General features: G+C 41.1%; 1 protein-coding gene across 2 annotated transcripts; it reads right to left on the reverse strand.

Annotated features, from left to right (window-relative positions):
* Positions 1-1968: 1968 nt before the first annotated feature.
* On the reverse strand, positions 1969-20646 carry LOC133631416 (transmembrane protein 200A). Of its 2 annotated transcripts, none has more exons than XM_062023615.1 (2): positions 20535-20646; positions 1969-4080 (listed from the first exon to the last, which is right to left on the reverse strand). In XM_062023615.1, exon 2 carries the CDS (start codon positions 4045-4047, stop codon positions 2557-2559), a length of 1491 nt encoding a protein of 496 aa, XP_061879599.1. In that variant the 5' UTR covers positions 4048-4080; positions 20535-20646; the 3' UTR covers positions 1969-2556. The 2 variants fall into 2 exon arrangements, with proteins under 2 accessions (XP_061879599.1, XP_061879600.1); XM_062023616.1 differs by lacking the exon at positions 20535-20646 and adding an exon at positions 12003-12319.

A 20646-nucleotide genomic window follows, 5' to 3' on the forward strand; every position in this document is an offset into this window, starting at 1 on the left:
GAGATGGCAGGATCTGCCCAATTTCCAGACGACCTCTTTTTGAAGTATTTTACAGACTCTTTTTGAACTATTTTATGGACCTCTTTTTGAACTATTTTACGAACTCTTTTTGAACTGACCTTTTCTGTGAATTGTTTACAACCTTTTCTGTGAACTTTTTGCGACCTTTGTCCTTTGGAAACAGCAGTGGCCATATAGTCGGGGAGGGTCCAAAATAAAAGAAGGAGACGTGCAATCTTTTGGCAGAGCGTGCTGAGATACTGTGCAAGGGTACAGTGTACAGACGACTCTCCTCAATACTGAGTCCAAATTGAATTCTGTCTCTGTTTAATTCTTTGCCTCTTGTCTTGTTTAATAGATGTCATCAGTGTTTGAACCTGACAAAAAGAGTGTTTCAGTAGTGTGCGTGAGAGAAAAACATTTCAGTTGTTTATGTGAGAGCATTTCAGTAGTGTATGTAAGAGGTCATTCTGAATAATGTCCCTAACGGCCCCTCATAGAAACAAATGCACGTACAAACATGTCAGTTAGCTGCATGTACACGAGTGCATACATTGTGCATGTTTGCATCTAAAGCACCTTGAAGAATTTTAAGGGTCCTTGTTTGCCTTTTGATCACCACTCTCAACTACTAACGTGTGCATGAAGTTAAAGACCTACTGAAAGCCACTACTAGCGACCACGCAGTCTGATAGTTTATACATCAATGATGAAATCTTAACATTGCAACACATGCCAATACGGCCGGGTTAGCTTACTAAAGTGCAATTTTAAATTTCCCGCGAAATATCCTGCTGAAAACGTCTCGGTATGATGACGCCTGCGCGTGACGTCACGGATTGTAGCGGACATTTTGGGACAGCATTGTGGCCAGCTATTAAGTCGTCTGTTTTCATCGCAAAATTCCACAGTATTCTGGACATCTGTGTTGGTGAATCTTTTGCAATTTGTTTAATGAACAATGGAGACAGCAAAGAAGAAAGCTGTAGGTGGGAAGCGGTGTATTAGCGGGCGGCTGCAGCAACACAAACACGTAGCCGGTGTTTCATTGTTTACATTCCCGAAAGATGACAGTCAAGCTTTACCATTGGCCTGTGGGAAACTGGGACAACAGAGACTCTTACCAGGAGGGCTTTGAGTTGGATGCGCGGACGGGCTACCGTGAGTACGCAGCTGCGGCTTCCAAACATTTGATCGCTTGCCCGTACGTGCGTGCCGCTATGTGCATGTCACGTACGTAACTTTGGGGAAATATATGTGCTGTATGAACTTTGGGGAGGTGAACGGTACTTTGGGCTGTGGGATTGAGTGTGTTGTGCGGGTGTTTGATTTGTATTGGTGGGTTATATGGACGGGAGGGGGGAGGTGTTTGTTATGCGGGATTAATTTGTGGCATATTAAATATAAGCCTGGTTGTGTTGTGGCTAATAGAGTATATATATGTCTTGTGTTTATTTACTGTTGTAGTCATTCCCAGCTGAATTTCAGGTCCCACCCGCCTCTCACAGCATCTTCCCTATCTGAATCGCTTCCACTGCCCTCTAGTCCTTCACTCTCACTTTCCTCATCCACAAATCTTTCATCCTCGCTCAAATTAATGGGGAAATCGTCGCTTTCTCGGTCCGAATCGTTCTCGCTGCTGGTGGCCATGATTGTAAACAATGTGCAGATGTGAGGAGCTCCACAACCTGTGACGTCTGCTACTTCCGGTACTTTTTTATCAGCGACCAAAAGTTGCAAACTTTATCGTCGATGTTCTCTACTAAATCCTTTCAGCAAAAATATGGCAATAGCGCGAAATGATCAAGTATGACACATAGAATGGACCTGCTATCCCCGTTTAAAATAAGAAAATCGCATTTCAGTAGGCCTTTAAAGTTGTAAAATGAAGACAATTTGTGACATGAGTTCAGGGAATATTACATCAACAGCAGATCAAATTTGCAGACTGAGAGACTCCAACCTTGTTTAGTCATCTTTTAATTTTTTTCCCGTGATCGGGCGCAAACAAGCTACGTCGCATTCGCTGCACAAAAAGGACGCCTACAGTACATTGTATCAGGGCCAACATGTGTATGGGGGGGGGGGGGGGGTCATATTTATTCAACCGTGACGTTTTGTATAAACAGTTGTGCACGTGAGGGAAGAAAGACCACGTCCCCCTACCAAGTCCCCGCGGGGCTCCTTAAATCAAACCTGAGATTCATCTTGGTTGACCTCATGGCGTGGTTCTTCACGTAGCGATGCAGTGGAGACGACTAGTTGAAGTTAGAGTTGATGCTACAAGGGCGACTTTTCCCGTCTTTTCTGCTTTGTTCTACAAGCTACAGTTTTTTTCCTTGCCTCTACTGCGAGCCAAAACTTTTTACAAATTCTTGGAAAGTCTTTAGTATTGCTCTTGCTACATTGAAAAAATAGAAAAGTCAGTATGACTATTGGAGCTGTGGTTTCTGTGTTGTGCCCTTGAGTGCTCATGGCTGTGATGCTCAGCCCGGCGTCCCCAACGACAAGACGTCAGCCATGGGAGAGTTGTGAGGGAATCTTCTGAAAAAATGTTCACGATTCCGCAGAGCCGCTGGGGGTGGACAGCCCCTCTTCTCCCTGAGCTTCGCCAGCCGCTGCTATGCCCTGCTCGGTGTTGGCTAAAGAAGTATCCGGGGCTTCAAAGGACTCGCCCCCAAGGTCACTCAGTTTGATGTAGCCCTTGCTGTTGGAGCGCTCCAAGCGGGGGCAGCTGAAACGCCTGCCCCTGTCACCTTGACGACACACGACCGCCGACAGGCTGCAGCGCCGGGCGGAGCGGGGCTGATCCGTGAGCGAGTTGAGAGATAGCCGCGACCCCATTGCCCTGGCAACTGGGGACGGAGGAAACAGCTGTGTCCACTGCGGCGGGTCCTGTCTCGCACCCTGGTGGTCAGTTGTGGGTATGTCCTCATGTGACTGCCGAGGTGACGGTGAACTCGTCGCAGAGTGCTCCATCTCTTTGGCGTCAGTCTCGTCAATACGTGCTTCTTCACTAATATTTCCCGCCTCGATGACCACGCCTTCTTCAGAGTGCCCCTCCGCCACATTCTCAGACGCCTCCACCTCGCAGTTGTTCAGTTTGATGACTGGGAGGGTGAAGGCATTGACGGAGGAGGTGACAATGGAGGTGGTCTCCCACTGTCGTGGCTGCGGGGCCTCCTCGCTGCTGTTGCTATAGTCCTTATAGATGCTGTAGACCGTGTCCGTGAAGGTCTGGACATCTTTGGACCAGCTCTGTGTGCGGCTGGCCAATGACGGACGTCTGAAGACCTCATCCCCGCCGAGGTCACCGCGCAGATTTAGTCCAGTGGAGGGCCAGGAGCTGCGAGTATGCATCACGCTCGGGGGGTGGGAGACCGACGGACCCTCTGCGCTCTTGGACTGGGTATAATTCACCAAACCATTGAGCGGCGAGTACTCCTTGGAGCGAACACTGTGCAGGTCTATTACCGTGGAGTAGATATCCCTCAGGTTAATGATTTTGGTTTTCTTGTCTCGGTTCTCGTGGAGGACTGCGTTGGCGCAGATGAAAAGGAAAATCCCGATTCCCATCACCAGCGGTCCAAAGACTTTGAGGTTGTCAGAGTAAAGGTGGTTATCCAGGAAGTCGCAGAGGAAGCCACACCGGGCGGAGGGGGTCAGGTCGCTGCTGTTGGAATGGCTGTGGTTCAAGAGCTTGGTCTGGTTGGAAGGGTTTCGGCCGGCGTTGGAGGAAACATTTTGACTTTGGGAGAAACTCAACCTGTTGTACACTCCAGTCCTGCGGCGATCTTGGTACTGCTGCTGGTTCTGGCTGGGCCAGTAGCCCAGTATGGCCATGGAAATCCCCACGATGAGAACCACAACACCGGCGGCCGCCACCAAACCGGCCGGCGAGCATAGCTTGAGCTTGCCCTTCACCACCACCACGTCATTCTTCTTCTTCTTCTTGGATTTCCGCTTCTTCTTGTTTTCAGCGCGGTTCTTGGAGCGCAGGGAATCCTGGCGCCGGTTCATGCGCAGCAGGCCGCCGGTGGCGATCATGGCGGCGTTGAGACAGCGGGCTTCTTACTCAACCTGGAAGTGGACACAAAAGATGGGTTCCATTACAGTACATGCATGCTGACACAGGAGAAGCAGATGGCCGCACTTGATGTAAATGTTCCACACAGCTTACACGCGTAATCCTGATTTATCACAGCCCATGGATTAGTCCGCCAACAGCGGGATATCAGATGCTCTGAGAGAAAGACTACTTTGTGATGCAGGGATGCAACATTGACCAGTTGCATTGTTTATTTAATACAGAGTAGTGGTTCAAATAGCAAGTCTAGTTTGGCTCTACTTGGAGTCTTTTCCGGAGTCTCAATGGTCTCCCTAACAGACCTAGCGACATGTGAACTATAGAATACTTTCAACTAGTGTTGTACCGATACCAATATTTTGGTACCGGTACCAAAATGTATTTTGAAATAAATAAAGGGGACCACAAAAAATGGCATTATTGGCTTTGTTTTAACAAAAAATCTTAGGGTACATGAAACATATGTTTCTTATTGCAAGTTTGTCCTTAAATAAAATAGTGAACATACAAGTAACTTGTCTTTTAGTAGTAAGTAAACAAACAAAAGGCTCCTAATTTGTCTGCTGACATATGCAGTAACGTATTGTGTCATTTTCCATTCTATTATTTTGTCAAAATTATTAAAGACAAGTGGTAGAAAATGAATGATTAATCTAGTTGTTCATTTACTGTTAATATCAGCTTACTTTCTCTTTTATCTACACTTCTGTTCAAATGTAATAATCACTTATTCTTCTGTTGTTTGGATGCGTTACATTAGTTTTGGATGATACCACAAATTTGGGTATCAATCCGATACCAAGTCGTTACAGGATCATACATTGGTCATATTCAAAGTCCAAGGACATAATTCCTGAGTTTATAAACATAATATACATTTTAAAGATGTTGTGATGCCAAAAAATATCTATGTAATCATAGTAGTATCGACTAGATACGCTCCTGTACTTGGCATCATTACAGTGGATGTCAGGTGTAGATCCACCGGTACTTTTTAGAGACGGTATTGTCAGAATAATTGTATCTAAGTTATCACAAAACTTTGTGTTTCAATGAGTTCCCGGCGAGAAGACAAAAGCTGTCTTTGAACCTACCAAGAAGAAGGCTTGTAAAACCCCACTGTGTAGGATGGGAAGCAACATGAAGGTGTTCTGTTTCTTTCATGTATTGTAATCAACAGAAATATATTGTCTTGACCCAAGAACTACAAAGCGGAGAGGAAGCAGGGCCCGACTCCCCTCAAGGCGACCTTTTCTTTGAACTGCTTTACGACCTTTTCTTTGAACTGTTGTACTCAAAGGCGACGGCTGTTTACGACCCCCGTCCCTTGGAAACAGCTGTTGCCATGTAATCAGGGAAAGTCCAAATAAAAGAGGAGGCGTACAATCTTTCGCCAGAGCGTAATGACACTGTGCAAAGGGTACAGATGTACACGTTTCTCCTCACTGAGGAAATATTGGTATCGGGACAACACTAGTATAGAGTAGTGATGTGATGGCGGAGGTAATGTGTATTAATGAACTTGGCTGACTTCCTATTCTGCCATCATTCCATGTAGTTCGTCAATTAAACGGCCTCATGAACACATGACTGCCACTCAGCAATGTTTAGGGTGCAGTTAGAAGGCTGCCACACAAAAGCACGACTTGACAAAGAGCCAACTTCATTTACGTTTTGTTGTTTTGATGTCACAAAATCATACATGTCCCTGCCAATTATATTGGTCTTGTACCCCATAAATTATGTCAGGGAACCAGGAAAAATAATAGGAGAGTCATTGTAAAAGTTGTTTATAATAAATCACGTTTGTTGCCTGCAAGTAAATTACTGTTGGAAAATATATTGGAAGAAAATGTTGAAATGCAATCAGTTGACTTGATATACGGCCTACCTAAGTGGCTGGTGCCGCACTATTTTTAAACGCAAACGCGGGTGCTCGGAGGTTTTTAAAGCTTCATCCGTGCAGTGGGGTTGAAGTGAAAGTGGGAGGCGTGATTCCAAAAATAAAGATTATTTTTGGGTTCAGTGGGCAGGTAAAAAGCTACAGGTAGAACAACTTCAGCTGGCTAACCACGTTAGTCATAAAGAAGGGCCTCCAGTCCAGATCTGCATGGTGATGCAGGGGACGAGGAGTGCTGAGTGAGTCCACGTATCGGCCGTATCAGCCAGGGAGGAGGTGATGTGTCCAGACAGGAGGCCAGCGGGCGCCTCACCGCTGCGACCCCCCTCTCGCTCTACCCCCGCCAACACTCCCTCCTGCTCTCAAAGCAAATCCATTTCCGTGTGAGACACCTCGAGGTGACAGCGCTCTCTAGCTGGACAACTCATTAGGTACACCTGCACAATCTAACGGGAGCCGCCTTACATCTGCGCCCTGTTATACCGTGCAATTTCTTATAAATCACCCACAAACATTATTCTGACCCCTTTTTTGTGGGATGTTGCATGAGTGCCGGGTTTCTCAAGGTGCGTTCCACAAGCCCCAAGAAGACCTAAGTCGGGGGTGTCCAAAGTGCGGCCCGCAGGTCATTTTTTAACGGCCCCACGGCACATTTTAAAAATAAGATTGAAATAAATTTAAAACATAAAAAGTGGTATAAAAGAGCAAACAGGTGAAATGTAACAAGAACATGTAGCAATGTTTACTCTAATAACACACAGCTGCCATGCAGGCTGTTTCTTTCTTTAAAAAATAATAATGAATCAAAATCAATGTCATTATGAATTATTGACCTATTCAAGGCTCCAATTACGTCACATGAAAGGAGAGATTTTTTGGGGAAACTGTTGCATATTTTGTGTTTGCCGTGTAAAAAACCGAGCTGTTTTTTTTTTAAAAAGAAGGGCCTAAAACGAACAAACAAATAACATAAACAACAATAAAACTTATAATTGACAGATCTGAAGTTGATCTCGAAACTATTGTGTTAAAAGTAAACAGTAAAAAAATAAATGATAATATATATATATATATATTTGGATCCCCTACAATTTTAGTGTGATTAGTTTTTCAGTGTCACTGCTCAAAAAATAATAATGAATTAAAATCAATGGTGTTATGAGTTATTGACCTTTTCAAGGCTCCAATTACTATATAATCTTAAATATCCCACTTTTAAAAATTTTATTGGGTGAAAATATTGCATATTTTGTGTGTTTTTTTCATTTAAAAAAAAGGGTTTTCTTTGACAAAAAGAGCATACAATTTAAATCTTTAAAAAATGTTACATTGACAGATGGACCTAATGTTGATGTAGAGATTTAAAACTTGAATAATAGTACAAATAATAATACTGAATAATGACACATTTTTTATATTTTTTGGACCAAAACCCTTTGGGGTCCCCGGGATCAAGCCTGAGTGGAGGCCTAAATGCATATTTTTTATACATATATTGTATTGGTTTTTGAAATAAAAAATATCAAAATGGCCCCTGCTTGCTTTGATTTTTCAATGTGCGGCCCTCAGTGGAAAAAGTTTGGACACCCCTGGCCTAAGTGGTCCACGGCCTCTTAAATACCGGTAACATTTTACGTAACATTTAATTTGTATATACAGTCGTGGTCAAAAGTTGACAAACATTTGTAAAGAACATCATGTCATGGCTGTCTTGAGTTTCCAATCATTTCTACAACTCTTATTTTTGTGTGATAGAGTGATTGGAGCACATACTTGTAGGTCACAAAAAACATTTGTGAAGTTTGGTTCTTTTATGAATTTATTATATGATATTGTGGCCAAACAGCTCAATTTTTGTTTCATCTGACATCACATGGACAAAGAAAAGACCTTCTGGAGGAAAGTTCTGTGGTCAGATGAAGCAAAAATTGGATATTTTGATTAGTACTTTGTATAATGTACACATAAAAATGTTTGCTAATTGTTATTGACCAAAACTGTATCTTGGAGTGATATTTTGAAGACAATAATGCACTTTTACTGTGTAAACTAACTGGTGATTGTTGATGTAGAGAATCCCGTGACCCAAGTGGAACCACAGTCTCGCAATTTGCACTGTTTTGCAGGTAATTGTATACAGTGTTTCCCATAAACCGACAATATAACTGTGGCGGTGGGGGCGTGGCTATGGGCAAATTACTCGTAATTTGCATAATTTACTACAATGATTTGATTTTCTCTAAAAAGGCTAAAAAAATGTATACTTACTAATTAATAATAACAGTTTTGTTTTAAATGTCCATCCATCCATTTTACAATATAATTACAACACTTTATGTACATATTTATATACAGATTTGAACAATAAGTTATTCACTGAAATATATTTATTAATTGTGGTTCTTACATAAAATATATCTTATAAAATATAAAAGCTAAAATGTCTCAAAGCTCTGCCCCTTTAATTAGTGCTTACTAAATAATTTAACTTTAGCCTACTACTACAACCATATTATTTACCAGCAACATAAAGTGAAACAGAGGCAGAGGTGTCCTGCCACAGTCAGTAACAAATAAGCATAAAACAGTAGTGGTGGTAGATAGACACAGAGCTTCATCAAACATCTGATCCACTGAACAAAGAGCTCCAAAAATATTGAATCAGTTTTACTCCCTACACTTAACCATGTGTTTCCTACTGCCTGCAGACTTTGCACCCTTTGTTATATACACATGTTGTGTTTCTAATATAAATACATTTAATAAAGTCAAGTACAAATAAGGCAACAAGAGAAGTATCCTACACTTCTCTTTTGTAAAGTAAATCTGAACAGCCGATATGGGCATCTACATCAACTATATGATTTGCCTGAGAACCTGGAGACGAAAAAAAAATAAAAATAAATAAATAAATAAATAAAAATTTAAAAAAATAAATAAAAAAATAAATAAAAAATAAAAAATTTACATTTTAAATTTTAATTTTTTATTTGTGGCGGACGTAATTCTTTCGTGGCGGGCCGCCACAAATAAATGAATGTGTGGGAAACACTGGTATATTTCATGCCACTGTGATTGTTTGGTTGTCCGCATAGCTGTCGTCACCTAATGTTATCATGCTAATGTCGGCTGGGCTAGGCCGCAGCCCGGTTGATCAACCGCATGGTTTGAAGCAACCATTTTTTCCCTCACATCGATGCACTTTAAAATGTTCTTTTAATTTGCGAAGAAAATAAAGTATCCTCTTCATTCCAGTTGTTGCCTTTGTTTTGATTGAATGGGGATCCTCTTCCGGGTTATATCCTGTGCGTTGGCACTGACGCTTACATTTGAGAGTTCTGGCTTCCAATCACATAATCCAGGTGTGTTAGTCCGACTTTTCAAAAGCCAAACATGATCAGATTAAGGTGTTTCCTTGTGTTGTTGAATGCTTATATTGAGCCAAATTAGGGCTGGGCGATATGGCCTTTTATTAATAACTCGATATTTTTAGGCAAGGTCACGATACACGATATATATCTCGATTAGGGATGATGCTAGAAACCGGTTTTCCCGGTTGTTCGATAAGAAAAGAATCCCTTTTTGAGAACCGGTACACGTTGTCGAGACCACTACAGTAAAGAAAAAGAGTTGGTTCTCTATTCGAATCCCAAATGGGAAATGTTATGCCCATTTGATTGTAGACTCTTACTGACACCTTGTGGCGATACGAAAATACTACGCGTCATTAGTCTGGCCACTTCCGGGTTGGCGAGTCAGTTAAGTCATGAGACAATTGAGAAGTAGACAAGTTGTGTTAGCTCTTACAAGCCTTGGAATATATAAGTCTGTAAGTAAACTGTTTAAGTTGTTTATGTAACTCAATATTAAGGTGGAAAGTGGTTACATTTAAAACTAAGATGTTTATTGAAAAACGATTTTTGTGCACTGTTTCAATGGATGATTTAGATGGCTGCCAGTCGTATATTTCCACCATCGAAATAGTTTCAACACTCAGAAGTATTTGTTTGATGATAGCACTGTATATTTGTGTGAAGCTAATATTTACATATTGTGTATTAAATTTGAGTATGCCAATTGAATCACACAGTTTATACATTTGTCATTGTGTGTATCTCAGTAAAAAAAACAACAGTTCAGTGCAAGACAAAAGTAAAGATAGGAAAAGACAAAGCAAGATCAACAACAATAAAGAGCCTAAATGGATTAATCTGCTTTGGAACTTTATTAGACGTCTTGGATTGTTTGTTAGCTGTCTGCCTGTGTGTGTAGTTAGTATGTTCCAATAGCAGCAGAAGTGCACTTTTTGGAGAGCTGTATTATTTTCTGTTTTGTGCCCAAGGGACTGATTTTATTTAACACTATATTATTATTTATACACCTATAGTGATCACAGAGACAGGTTGTTTTTGTGTTACTGTATATATTTGTTTTTCTAAAAAATCCCACTTAATATACTTTGGGTAACAACAGTCAATATTTTTATTTTTTATTTTTTTAGGGGGGTAACAGTCAATATTTATTTATTTATTTTATTTTATTTTTTTCTTATAAAATAAAAGTGAGCTTTTGTTAAACCAAATATTGTGTTTTTTCCATATACAACAACCTATCTGGATTCAATAAGAGAATCGATAAGGAATCGGTTCGATAAAAAGGATTCGATAATAGGCTCGAACTCGATAATTTCTTATCAAACATCATCCCTAATCTCGATATTTTGCCTTAGCCTTGAATGAACACTTGATGCATATAATCACAGCAGTATGATGATTCTATGTGTCTACATTCAAACATTCTTGTTCATACTGCATTAATATATGCTACTTTTAAACTTTCATGCAGAGAGGGAAATCACAACTAAGTCAATTTAGCAAAAGTGTATTTATGAAACAGTTATTAAGCAGTGGCACAAACATTCATGTCATTTCAAAACAGAAAGTGCAAGATTGTCAGGCATTTTAAAACAAGCTATTAGTGCACTTTTGTGCATGATGTCACTAAGATGACAAATCAAAACAACACTAAATTAAATTGCACTTTTTGTACAGAACGCCACTACAATAGTTTAAAACAAATAAAGTGCACTTTTGTGCATGATGTCACACAAGATATTTCAATAACTGTCAAATAAAAATGAGCTGCATAATAGGAAATCAAATAGTGTATGTCCTTCGCTATGTGGTAGGTTCCTGCGGACGTTATCTCCTTCTGTTGTAGACTATTTTTGTCATACGGTGTTGATGTGGAAATGGAAGACGCCAGGCTCAATTGGATCAGTGGCGGTTGCTTCGGCATTTTGTTGGCTGTGGCACACATGCAGAGTTTCAAGCACCCCTTATTCTCTAGCGGGTGACTTTTCAAATGCTGCAACAAATTAGTAGTGTTGCTACTTTTTGTAGCAACGCTTTTGCCGCATACTTGTCATATTACGCTTGTCTGTTCGACATCTTCCCGCTTGAAGCCAAACCACCGCCAGACGATGGACCCCGTGCTGTTTTTCTTGGGAATTAATTATTCCTCCATTTGTTACCAGATTTGCACCTTCTTTCTCTCGTATTACCACCCGCACCGCTACGCTAGCACCACAGCTAACTTTACCCATGCTGCTACCTCTCTGCTCCGCGAGGGCGTGTGACGTTGCACGCGCGACAGTACGTGACGTATGTAAGAAGGTGCGCTTGTTTTATGTCTCTGTGAGAAGGAGAGACAAGAAAGAGTGATACAAGCCTGTAGTGTAATGCCCGCAACTACGTGAGAACGTATACTGGAATACTCACGATATAGTCATTTTCTATATCGTACAGAGACAAACCCGCGATATATCGAGTACCGTATTTCCTTGAATAGCCGCAGGGGCGCTAATTAATTTAAAACCTCTTCTCACTCCTGCGTTTACCAAAAGCATGCGGGATTGGCAAGCATGCGTTAATTATTTTAAAACCTCTTCTCACTCCGGCGCTTACCTTGTCATGAAAAGCACATTTAATAAAAAAAACTTTATTATGGTCTTACCTTTAGGTATAAATGAGTCCATGCGCAGCTCCTATAGAAGTCTTCCTTATCTTTCTTCAGTTTTAAAAGTGTCTCTGTCTCGATGGAGATCTTCCTTTAAGTATTACCTCCTGCTTCGATTGAAAGTCCAGTTTAGAAAACTGTTTTATTTTAGATATGTAATCCTCCATGGTAAAAGTGCAAGCAAACAATGGCTCCTCACTCTTGCTGCTTGTTGTCTTCTTCTGCAGTACCAGCAGTCGCAAGAAGGATCACTAGCGCCCTCTACCACCAGGAGGCGGAAGTCATTTAATGACTCATATTTGACCCGGCGGAAGTGCCAAGCATGCGCTAATTATTTTGAGAAACGTGTTTGACCCGGCTGTAATTCTAGGCAGGCGAATACTATATTCCCGGCGGCAATTTAAGGAAATACGGTATATTCGATACATCCCCCAGCCCTAAGCCAAATTATTTTAAAAAATCGGTCTAATTTAGCGCATGGAAACATAGTCACTGATACTGTGGGGCCATGCAGGTAGCAGTTTCCAATACAGCGGTACCTTGACTTACTCGTGCCCTAGCTCACAGATTTTTCTGAATACGAGCCGTCTCTCGGGTAATTATTATGCTTTTAGGTTGCTAGCAAAAATGTCCAGTTAACGAGCATCCTTGCTGGTAGGTGGCGTAACGAATGTCACAATGAACCCCGTAAGATCCGACCGAAACATCTAGTCTTACTCTCTAGCATTGTCTTACAGCTAGAGATTGACAAAACGTTGTTTTCCCAAGCATGGGAGGGAAGAAAGCCAGTGTGAAGAACAGTGCTGAGAAGAAGAAGTGGATGATGGCCTTTGACTTAAAGAAATAAATCATCAAAAACTTGTAGCAAGCTAACTTGGTGAAGCAGTTGGAGCGTATCACTGCTAGTCTGCACTATACTGAAGCAGAATGAGTCGATGACGCCGGCCAAGGATGTTTAAATGATATGTAACGACGGACATTTATCCATGAAAATATAGAGAGGCTGCGGCTGGTGTGGTTGACGGAGCAGCAGCTGGACTTTGATACCATAGAAGAGGGACAAGCGGTATAAAATGGATGGATGAATGGAAGTCCACTCTCCAAGGTAAATGCTTTACATTATTAATACATTACTTCATAAAACTAGTGTAGTTGTTTTACTACATTCTATTGCATTGTTTGTCATATAAAATGTATTTCTTTCTTTACATTTTAGTTAAATGTTATTGTTTTCGGGGTGCTCAACACGGACATGCTTTCTAATAAGAAAAACTAACTTTTAGTTAAGAAATATTGTATGAAAATAAAATGTATTACTAACAGCTACAGTAGTTTTATTAAGTAATATAAAGTACAGCAGACTTTTACAAAATTTAATTCCAGCTGCCTCTCCACCAAGCACACCATCAGCAGCTTTTCCATATTTTCATGGATAAATGTTTGCCATTCAGATATTATTTCATCATCCTTGGCTGGCGTTATTGACATATTCCGCTTCAGTATGGTGCTACACACAGGTTCTAGATCAGTGGTTCTTAACCTGGGTTCGATCGAACCCTAGGGTTTCGGTGAGTCGGGTTCAGGGGTTCGATCGAACCCTTGGGTTTCGGTGAGTCGGGTTCAGGGGTTCGGCGGAGGTCAAGACACACCCGACTCATCGTGTAAATAAAAACTTCTCCCTATCGGCGTATTACGGATACGACAACAGCAGAAGTCAGACTGATTTGCAGGTGTGTCATTTGTTGTGAGTTTATGCACTGTGTTGGTTTTGTTGTTTGAACAAGGTGATGTTCATGCACGCTTCATTTTGTGCACCAGTAATGAAACATGGTAACACTTTAATATGGGGAACATATTCACCATTAATTAGTTGCTTATTAACATGCAAATTAGTAACATATTGGCTCTTAACTAGTCATTATTAAGTACTTATTAATGCCTTATTCGGCATGGCCTTATTATAACCCTAACCCTCTAACCCTGGCCCTAACCCTCTAACCCAGTGGTTCTTAACCTTGTTGGAGGTACCGAACCCCACCAGTTTCATATGCGCATTCACCGAACCCTTCTTTAGTGAAAAATATATATATATATATATTTTTTTTTCAAATTCAAGAAAAAGTCGTATGTTTTATTACTGGTGCACAAAATGAAGCGTGCATGAACATCACCTTGTTCAAAGAACCAAACCAACACAGTGCATAAACTCACAACAAATTACACACCTTACACACATTACTATGAATTGATTAACGTGGACCCCGACTTAAACAAGTTGAAAAACGTATTGGGGTGTTACCATTTAGTGGTCAATTGTATGGAATATGTACTGTACTGTGTAAACTGTACTGTGTATTCTCTTCCTTTGCAATCTGCTAGTAAAAGTTTCAATCAATCAATCAATCAAAAAACCTGCAAATCAGATGGAAAATTAGAAAGAACATTGTTTGGGGGTATCCATCATACGCTGAGAGGGAGAAGTTTTTATTTACACGATAAGTGGGATGTCTCTTTACCTCCAAGGCGGAGACTCCGCCGAACCCCCGAGACCGACTCACCGAACCCCTAGGGTTCGATCGAACCCAGGTTAAGAACTTCTGCTCTAACCCTAACCCTAACCAAATAATTCTAAATTAAGTCTTTGTTACTTAGAATATGTTCCCTTTGTGTCAAAAAAACTCTAAATTAAGTCTTTGTTACTTAGAATATGTTCCCCATACTAAAGTGTTACCAAAAACATATAACTTGGTCTTGAATTTGAAAAAAAACAACATTTTATTTTTCACTAAAGAAGGGTTGGGTGAATGCGCATATGAAACTGGTGGGGTTCGGTACCGCCAACAAGGTTAAGAACAACTGCTATAGATTATTTATTTGTTTAATTCAACAAACATCGTCCACTTCTCCACCACTCACTTTCTTCCTTCCTATGCTTGGAAAAACAAAGTTATGTCAATCTCTAGATATAAGCTAAGGTGAGCAAAATAGACCAGATGTTTTGGTTAGATCTTTACGGGGTTCACTGTGACTTTCCTTACACCAACTAGTGGCGGGGAGGCTCATAACATGAAATTTTGCTAGCATAACAATTAGCCGAGAGACAGCTCGTATCCCAAAAAACTCGTACTCGTATTCACATCAGTTTTTCTTCTTTGCGGCTTAAATCACACGATTGTAAAGCATCTCGAGCGTAGCATTAAAACAAGTGACAGTAAGTGTAGAGTTTGATCAGAACATGTGGTATTGTTGTTCTGTTTCGTTCAAATAGAGAGATATGAAATAAGTTTTATATAGTTCCGAAAGGAGTAGTTCATAAAGGTAATAAAGTCAGGACAAAAAAAAGTGTGTTTAAGAAATGGCTTTTAACAATTTTACCGTCATCATCTTGTCGAATACAATCGGACCACCCGTGTCTGCAGTGATTACTTTGTAAAATGTTTGTTTGAACATTTGATTTGTTTGAGAAACTTTCTGTGATGCAATTAAGTTCAATCTCTACTATATTAGTAGTGTTTGATAGCAGAACTGAACGTAAAGAAACGACAAGCGCATTAGTTGGTGCTCTTTTGTGGTTGCTATGCCTAAATATAACTACGAAGACCTGCTTGTGCAAATAAACTAACGTCACGTTAAGTCCTAGTAATAAATATTGTGATTGTTGGTCCAATCCACCGTATTTTCCTTCTTGATTTTTATAACAGAAACTAAAAGCTTGGTTGTTGTGCAGGAAAGCCAAGTGCTTTATTCAACACTGATGACCACATTATAGCGTCTTTGGTAATATTTGTTCGCATCAAGAAAATATCCTTAAGAGTATTAATAAACACGATGAATAAATAAATCCCAATATGCAGACCACAGTGTGCAGGTAAAAAGGTATGTAACGCTTAAACCAAAAATACACAAAAGGGAAAAGAAAAGGCAATGAACTGGCTACAAAGTAAACAGAAACAGAATGCTGGACGACAGCAAAAACTTGCAGCGTGTGGAGCAAAGACGGCGTCCACAAAGTAGATCCGTACATGACATGGCAAGCAACAATGTCCACACAAAGAAGAATAGCAACAACTTAAGTAGCTTTGCTTGCTAACACAAAGCAGGTGCGGGGAATAGCGCTCAAAGGTAGACATGAAACTGCTATAGGAAAACACCAAAATAACAGCACAAGACAAGTCCTAAAGCACTACACACAGGAAAACACCAACAAACTCAAAATAAGGCACGAGGACCTGGTGGAGTTTCATTTCATTCCGGTAACAGTTGGAGATGCTACCTCAGTACAAGCATTTAAGTCCCATCTTAAAACTCATTGGTATACTCTAGCCTTTAAATAGACCCCCCTTTTAGACCAGTTGATCTGCCGTTTCTTTTCTGCTCTGCCCCCCTCTCCTGCGTGGAGACAGGGGCAATATGATCTCCTGCTGGCCCCACTATGGACTGGACTCTCACACTATTATGCTAGATCCACTATGGACTGGACTCTCACACTATTATGTTAGATCCACTATGGACTGGACTCTCACACTATTATGTTAGATCCACTATGGACTGGACTCTCACACTATTATGTTAGATCCACTATGGACTGGACTCTCACACTATTATGCTAGATCCACTATGGACTGGACTCTCACACTATTATGTTAGATCCACTATGGACTGGACTCTCACACTATTATGTTAGATCCACTATGGACGGGACTCTCACACTATTATGCTAGATCCACTATGGACTGAACTTTCTCACTATTATGTTAGATTCACTATGGACTGGACTCTCACACTATTATGTTAGATCCACTATGGACTGGACTCTCACACTATTATGTTAGATCCACTATGGACTGGACTCTCACACTATTATGTTAGATCCACTATGAACTGGACTCTCACACTATTATGTTAGATCCACTATGGACTGGACTCTCACACTATTATGTTAGATCCACTATGGACTGGACTCTCACACTATTATGTTAGATCCACTATGGACGGGACTCTCACACTATTATGTTAGATCCACTATGGACTGGACTCTCACACTATTATGTTAGATCCACTATGGACTGGACTCTCACACTATTATGTTAGATCCACTATGGACTGGACTCTCACACTATTATGTTAGATCCACTATGGACTGGACTCTCACACTATTATGCTAGATCCACTATGGACCGGACTCTCACACTATTATGTTAGATCCACTATGGACCGGACTCTCACACTATTATGTTAGATCCACTATGGACGGGACTCTCACACTATTATGCTAGATCCACTATGGACCGGACTCTCACACTATTATGTTAGATCCACTATGGCCGGGACTCTCACACTATTATGCTAGATCCACTATGGACCGGACTCTCTCACTATTATGTTAGATCCACTATGGCCGGGACTCTCACACTATTATGCTAGATCCACTATGGACCGGACTCTCACACTATTATGTTAGATCCACTATGGACGGGACTCTCACACTATTATGTTAGATCCACTATGGACCGGACTCTCACACTATTATGTTAGATCCACTATGGCCGGGACTAACCCTAACCCATTTGTTTGAGGACAAACATGACACAAACCTTCCCAATTGTTAGAACTACCACTGTTTTAATATGTTTGTGTGTATGCTTCACTGATGAGACTATTTGGTGGACAACATTTTGTCCTACTAATTTCGGCGGTTCTTGAACTCACCATAGTGTGGAGTGTGACGCAACAGTTTGTTTACATGTAAAATCTTCCACTCCTTCTTTGTCTCATTTTGTCTACCACATGTTTTATACTGTGTGTGAATGCAAAAAAAAAAGTGCGTTTTGTTGATGTTATTGACTTGTTTTAGTGCTAATCAGGCATATTTGGTCAGTGCATGACTGCAAGCTAATCCATGCTAACATGCTATTTAGGTTAGCTGTATGTACATTTTGCATCATTATGCCTCATTTGTAGGTATATTTGAGCTCAATTAATTTCCTTTACTTATGTCCTTTGTCTCATGACACATTATCTGTATGTAATATTGGCTGCAGTTCTCATAGTTGTTTGTGTGCCATGTTGTTCCAGACCACAGCAAACGTTACCAGCTCGATTTACGTGGACCCCGACTTAAACAAGTTGAAAAACGTATTCGGGTGTTACCATTTAGTGGTCAATTGTATGGAATATGTACCGAACTGTGCAATCGACTAATAAAAGTTTCAATCAATCAATCAAAAGATTGTAATAAATCCATCAGAAGAAGACAGGCCGTTTCATTTAACTTGGACACACACATCTATACCTTTGGCCATTCTGAGTCAGTCATTTTTTTTTCAATGTTGCAAAAATGTGTAGAATAAAAGTTAAAATACAACATTTCTGTCAACGAAGATTTGCGTCAGCCTTGGATAGAAGGCTAATATAGCTAATATAGACACTTACATCATCTGTTGCCTTCATTATAAGGCTTTTAATTTTTTGTGGCTCCAGACAGATTTGTTTTTGTATTTTTGGTCCAATATGGCTCTTTCAGCATTTTGGGTTGCCGAACCCAGCCCTCTGGTAACAATGTTAATTTATGCAGCTGAGATAGGCTCCAGCACCCCCCCGTCACCCCAAAAGGGACAAGCGGTAGAAAAATGGATGGATGGATGCTAAAACGATCCTTTTGTGATTTTTTGACGTTGCAGTACAGTGCAAGTATAGGAGCGGTACTGTAGAGGTGACTGCATTCGCAACCTATATTAACCTTGTAGATTGTTATAGTAACAATAGGTTAAGCTTTGTCAGTGTGCCATGTGTTACCCAGTTTACCCTAGGGGAACAACGTTAATTTATGCAACTGAGATAGGCTCCAGCACCCTCCCCCCGTCACCCCAAAAGGGACAAGCGGTAGAAAATGGATGGATGGATGGATGCTAAAACGATCCTTTTGTGATTTTTAGGGACAGAGTCCCTTAGGGACAGAGGACCCTATTGTATTTCTAGCGTTTTATTATTATTATACTGCCGCCTCTTTGAGCTGTAATTTGACTCCCTTAAAATGCTTCAAAACTCACCAAATTGGACACACACATCAGGACTGGCGAAAATTGCGATCTAATCAAAAATTCAAACCCCAAAACTCAAAATTGCGCTCTAGCGCCCCCTAGGAAGAAAACACAGACAAAACTGCCTGTAACTCCCAGTAGGAATGTTGTAGAGACATGAAACAAAAACCTCTATGTAGGTGTCACTTAGACCTAGATTTCATATACTGACAACCCCCAGCAAAAATCAACAGGAAGTTTGCAATTCCCCCTTCAAAACAAAAGTTGAGTAAAAACAGTCACCTTTTTTCAAACATTATCTCCTCTGAGCGCGTTTGTCGTGTCGGCTTCAAACTAGCACAGGAGAGAGATTGAACCCTTCTGATTAAAATTTGAGGAAAGCGTTTTAATTACTGCTATGGTTTGGATTTTATGAGCCCTCAAAGTCGGTCCCGTCCATTGCTGCCTGCAGCTTTATTTGACGTTGCAGTACAGTGCAAGTATAGGAGCGGTACTGTAGAGGTGACTGCATTCGCAACCTATATTAACCTTGTAGATTGTTATAGTAACAATAGGTTAAGCTTTGTCAGTGTGCCATGTGTTACCCAGTTTACCCTAGGAGAACAATGTTAATTTATGCAACTGAGATAGGCTCCAGCCCCCCCCCCCCCTCCCCAAAAGGGACAAGCGGTAGAAAAATGGATGGATGGATGCTAAAACGATCCTTTTGTGATTTTTTGACGTTGTAGTACAGTGCAAGTATAGGAGCGGTACTGTAGAGGTGACTGCATTCAGCAGTCAACATGTATTAAAGTGACGCGTGTGGGCTGGACGTGGACTGTGCCGTGAGCTTTTTGTGGAAGGGGGGGGGGGGGGGGGTGGGGGGGGCGTGCGTGTGGGTGTGGATCGTTTTCGCGTCTCCGTCTGCTCGGAAGCTGGCTTCCCTAAAAAGCGCCACAATTGCCGAGGACGAGAAGGAAGGAGGATGGGCTTCATATTTTCATTATTATTTTTTTGAATTTTTTTTGGGGTGGGGGGCCTTCAGTCCACTCCAAACTGCGGGGGCGCGTGTTTTAGCGCAAATGACGCGCCGTGGCAGCACATCTGTTTCTTTTTGGCGCGCGCGTGTGCGTGTGCGTGTGCGCGCACCTGAAAATGTCCAGAAACGTCACGTCCAAACATGACAAAACACGCGCAGCTCCTGACGAAAACCACGCACCCATATAAAATCACGCACACACACACAATATTTTTTTTTAAAAAAGGCAGCTGCCATGCAAATACGCGAACAGCCATAAAAAAAAAAAGTTGGCTTCTTCCCGGCAGATGCGTGACATATTCCCGTGCTCATCTTATCACAATGATGTCAATTTGGCTGCAAAATGATGCGTTTGGCATCCAGCCGCTCCACGCACACGCCGTTCTGTTCTGGACGGTTTTTTGTATATATATCTTTTTGTTTTGGTGTCAAATGAGTCATGTTTGCACTGAGGGAAAAAAACATGCTTACCTTGACGGAAAATGGCATCCTTCCAAGGCGTGTGCATGGCGACGTTGGCGCCAGAGCTGCAGAAGAAGAAGAAGAAGAAGAAGAAGAAGAAGAAGAAGAAGAAGAAAAGAGT

The sequence above is a fragment of the Entelurus aequoreus genome, linkage group LG16 (genome assembly GCF_033978785.1).
Source record: "Entelurus aequoreus isolate RoL-2023_Sb linkage group LG16, RoL_Eaeq_v1.1, whole genome shotgun sequence".
Taxonomy (NCBI): Eukaryota; Metazoa; Chordata; class Actinopteri; order Syngnathiformes; family Syngnathidae; genus Entelurus; species Entelurus aequoreus.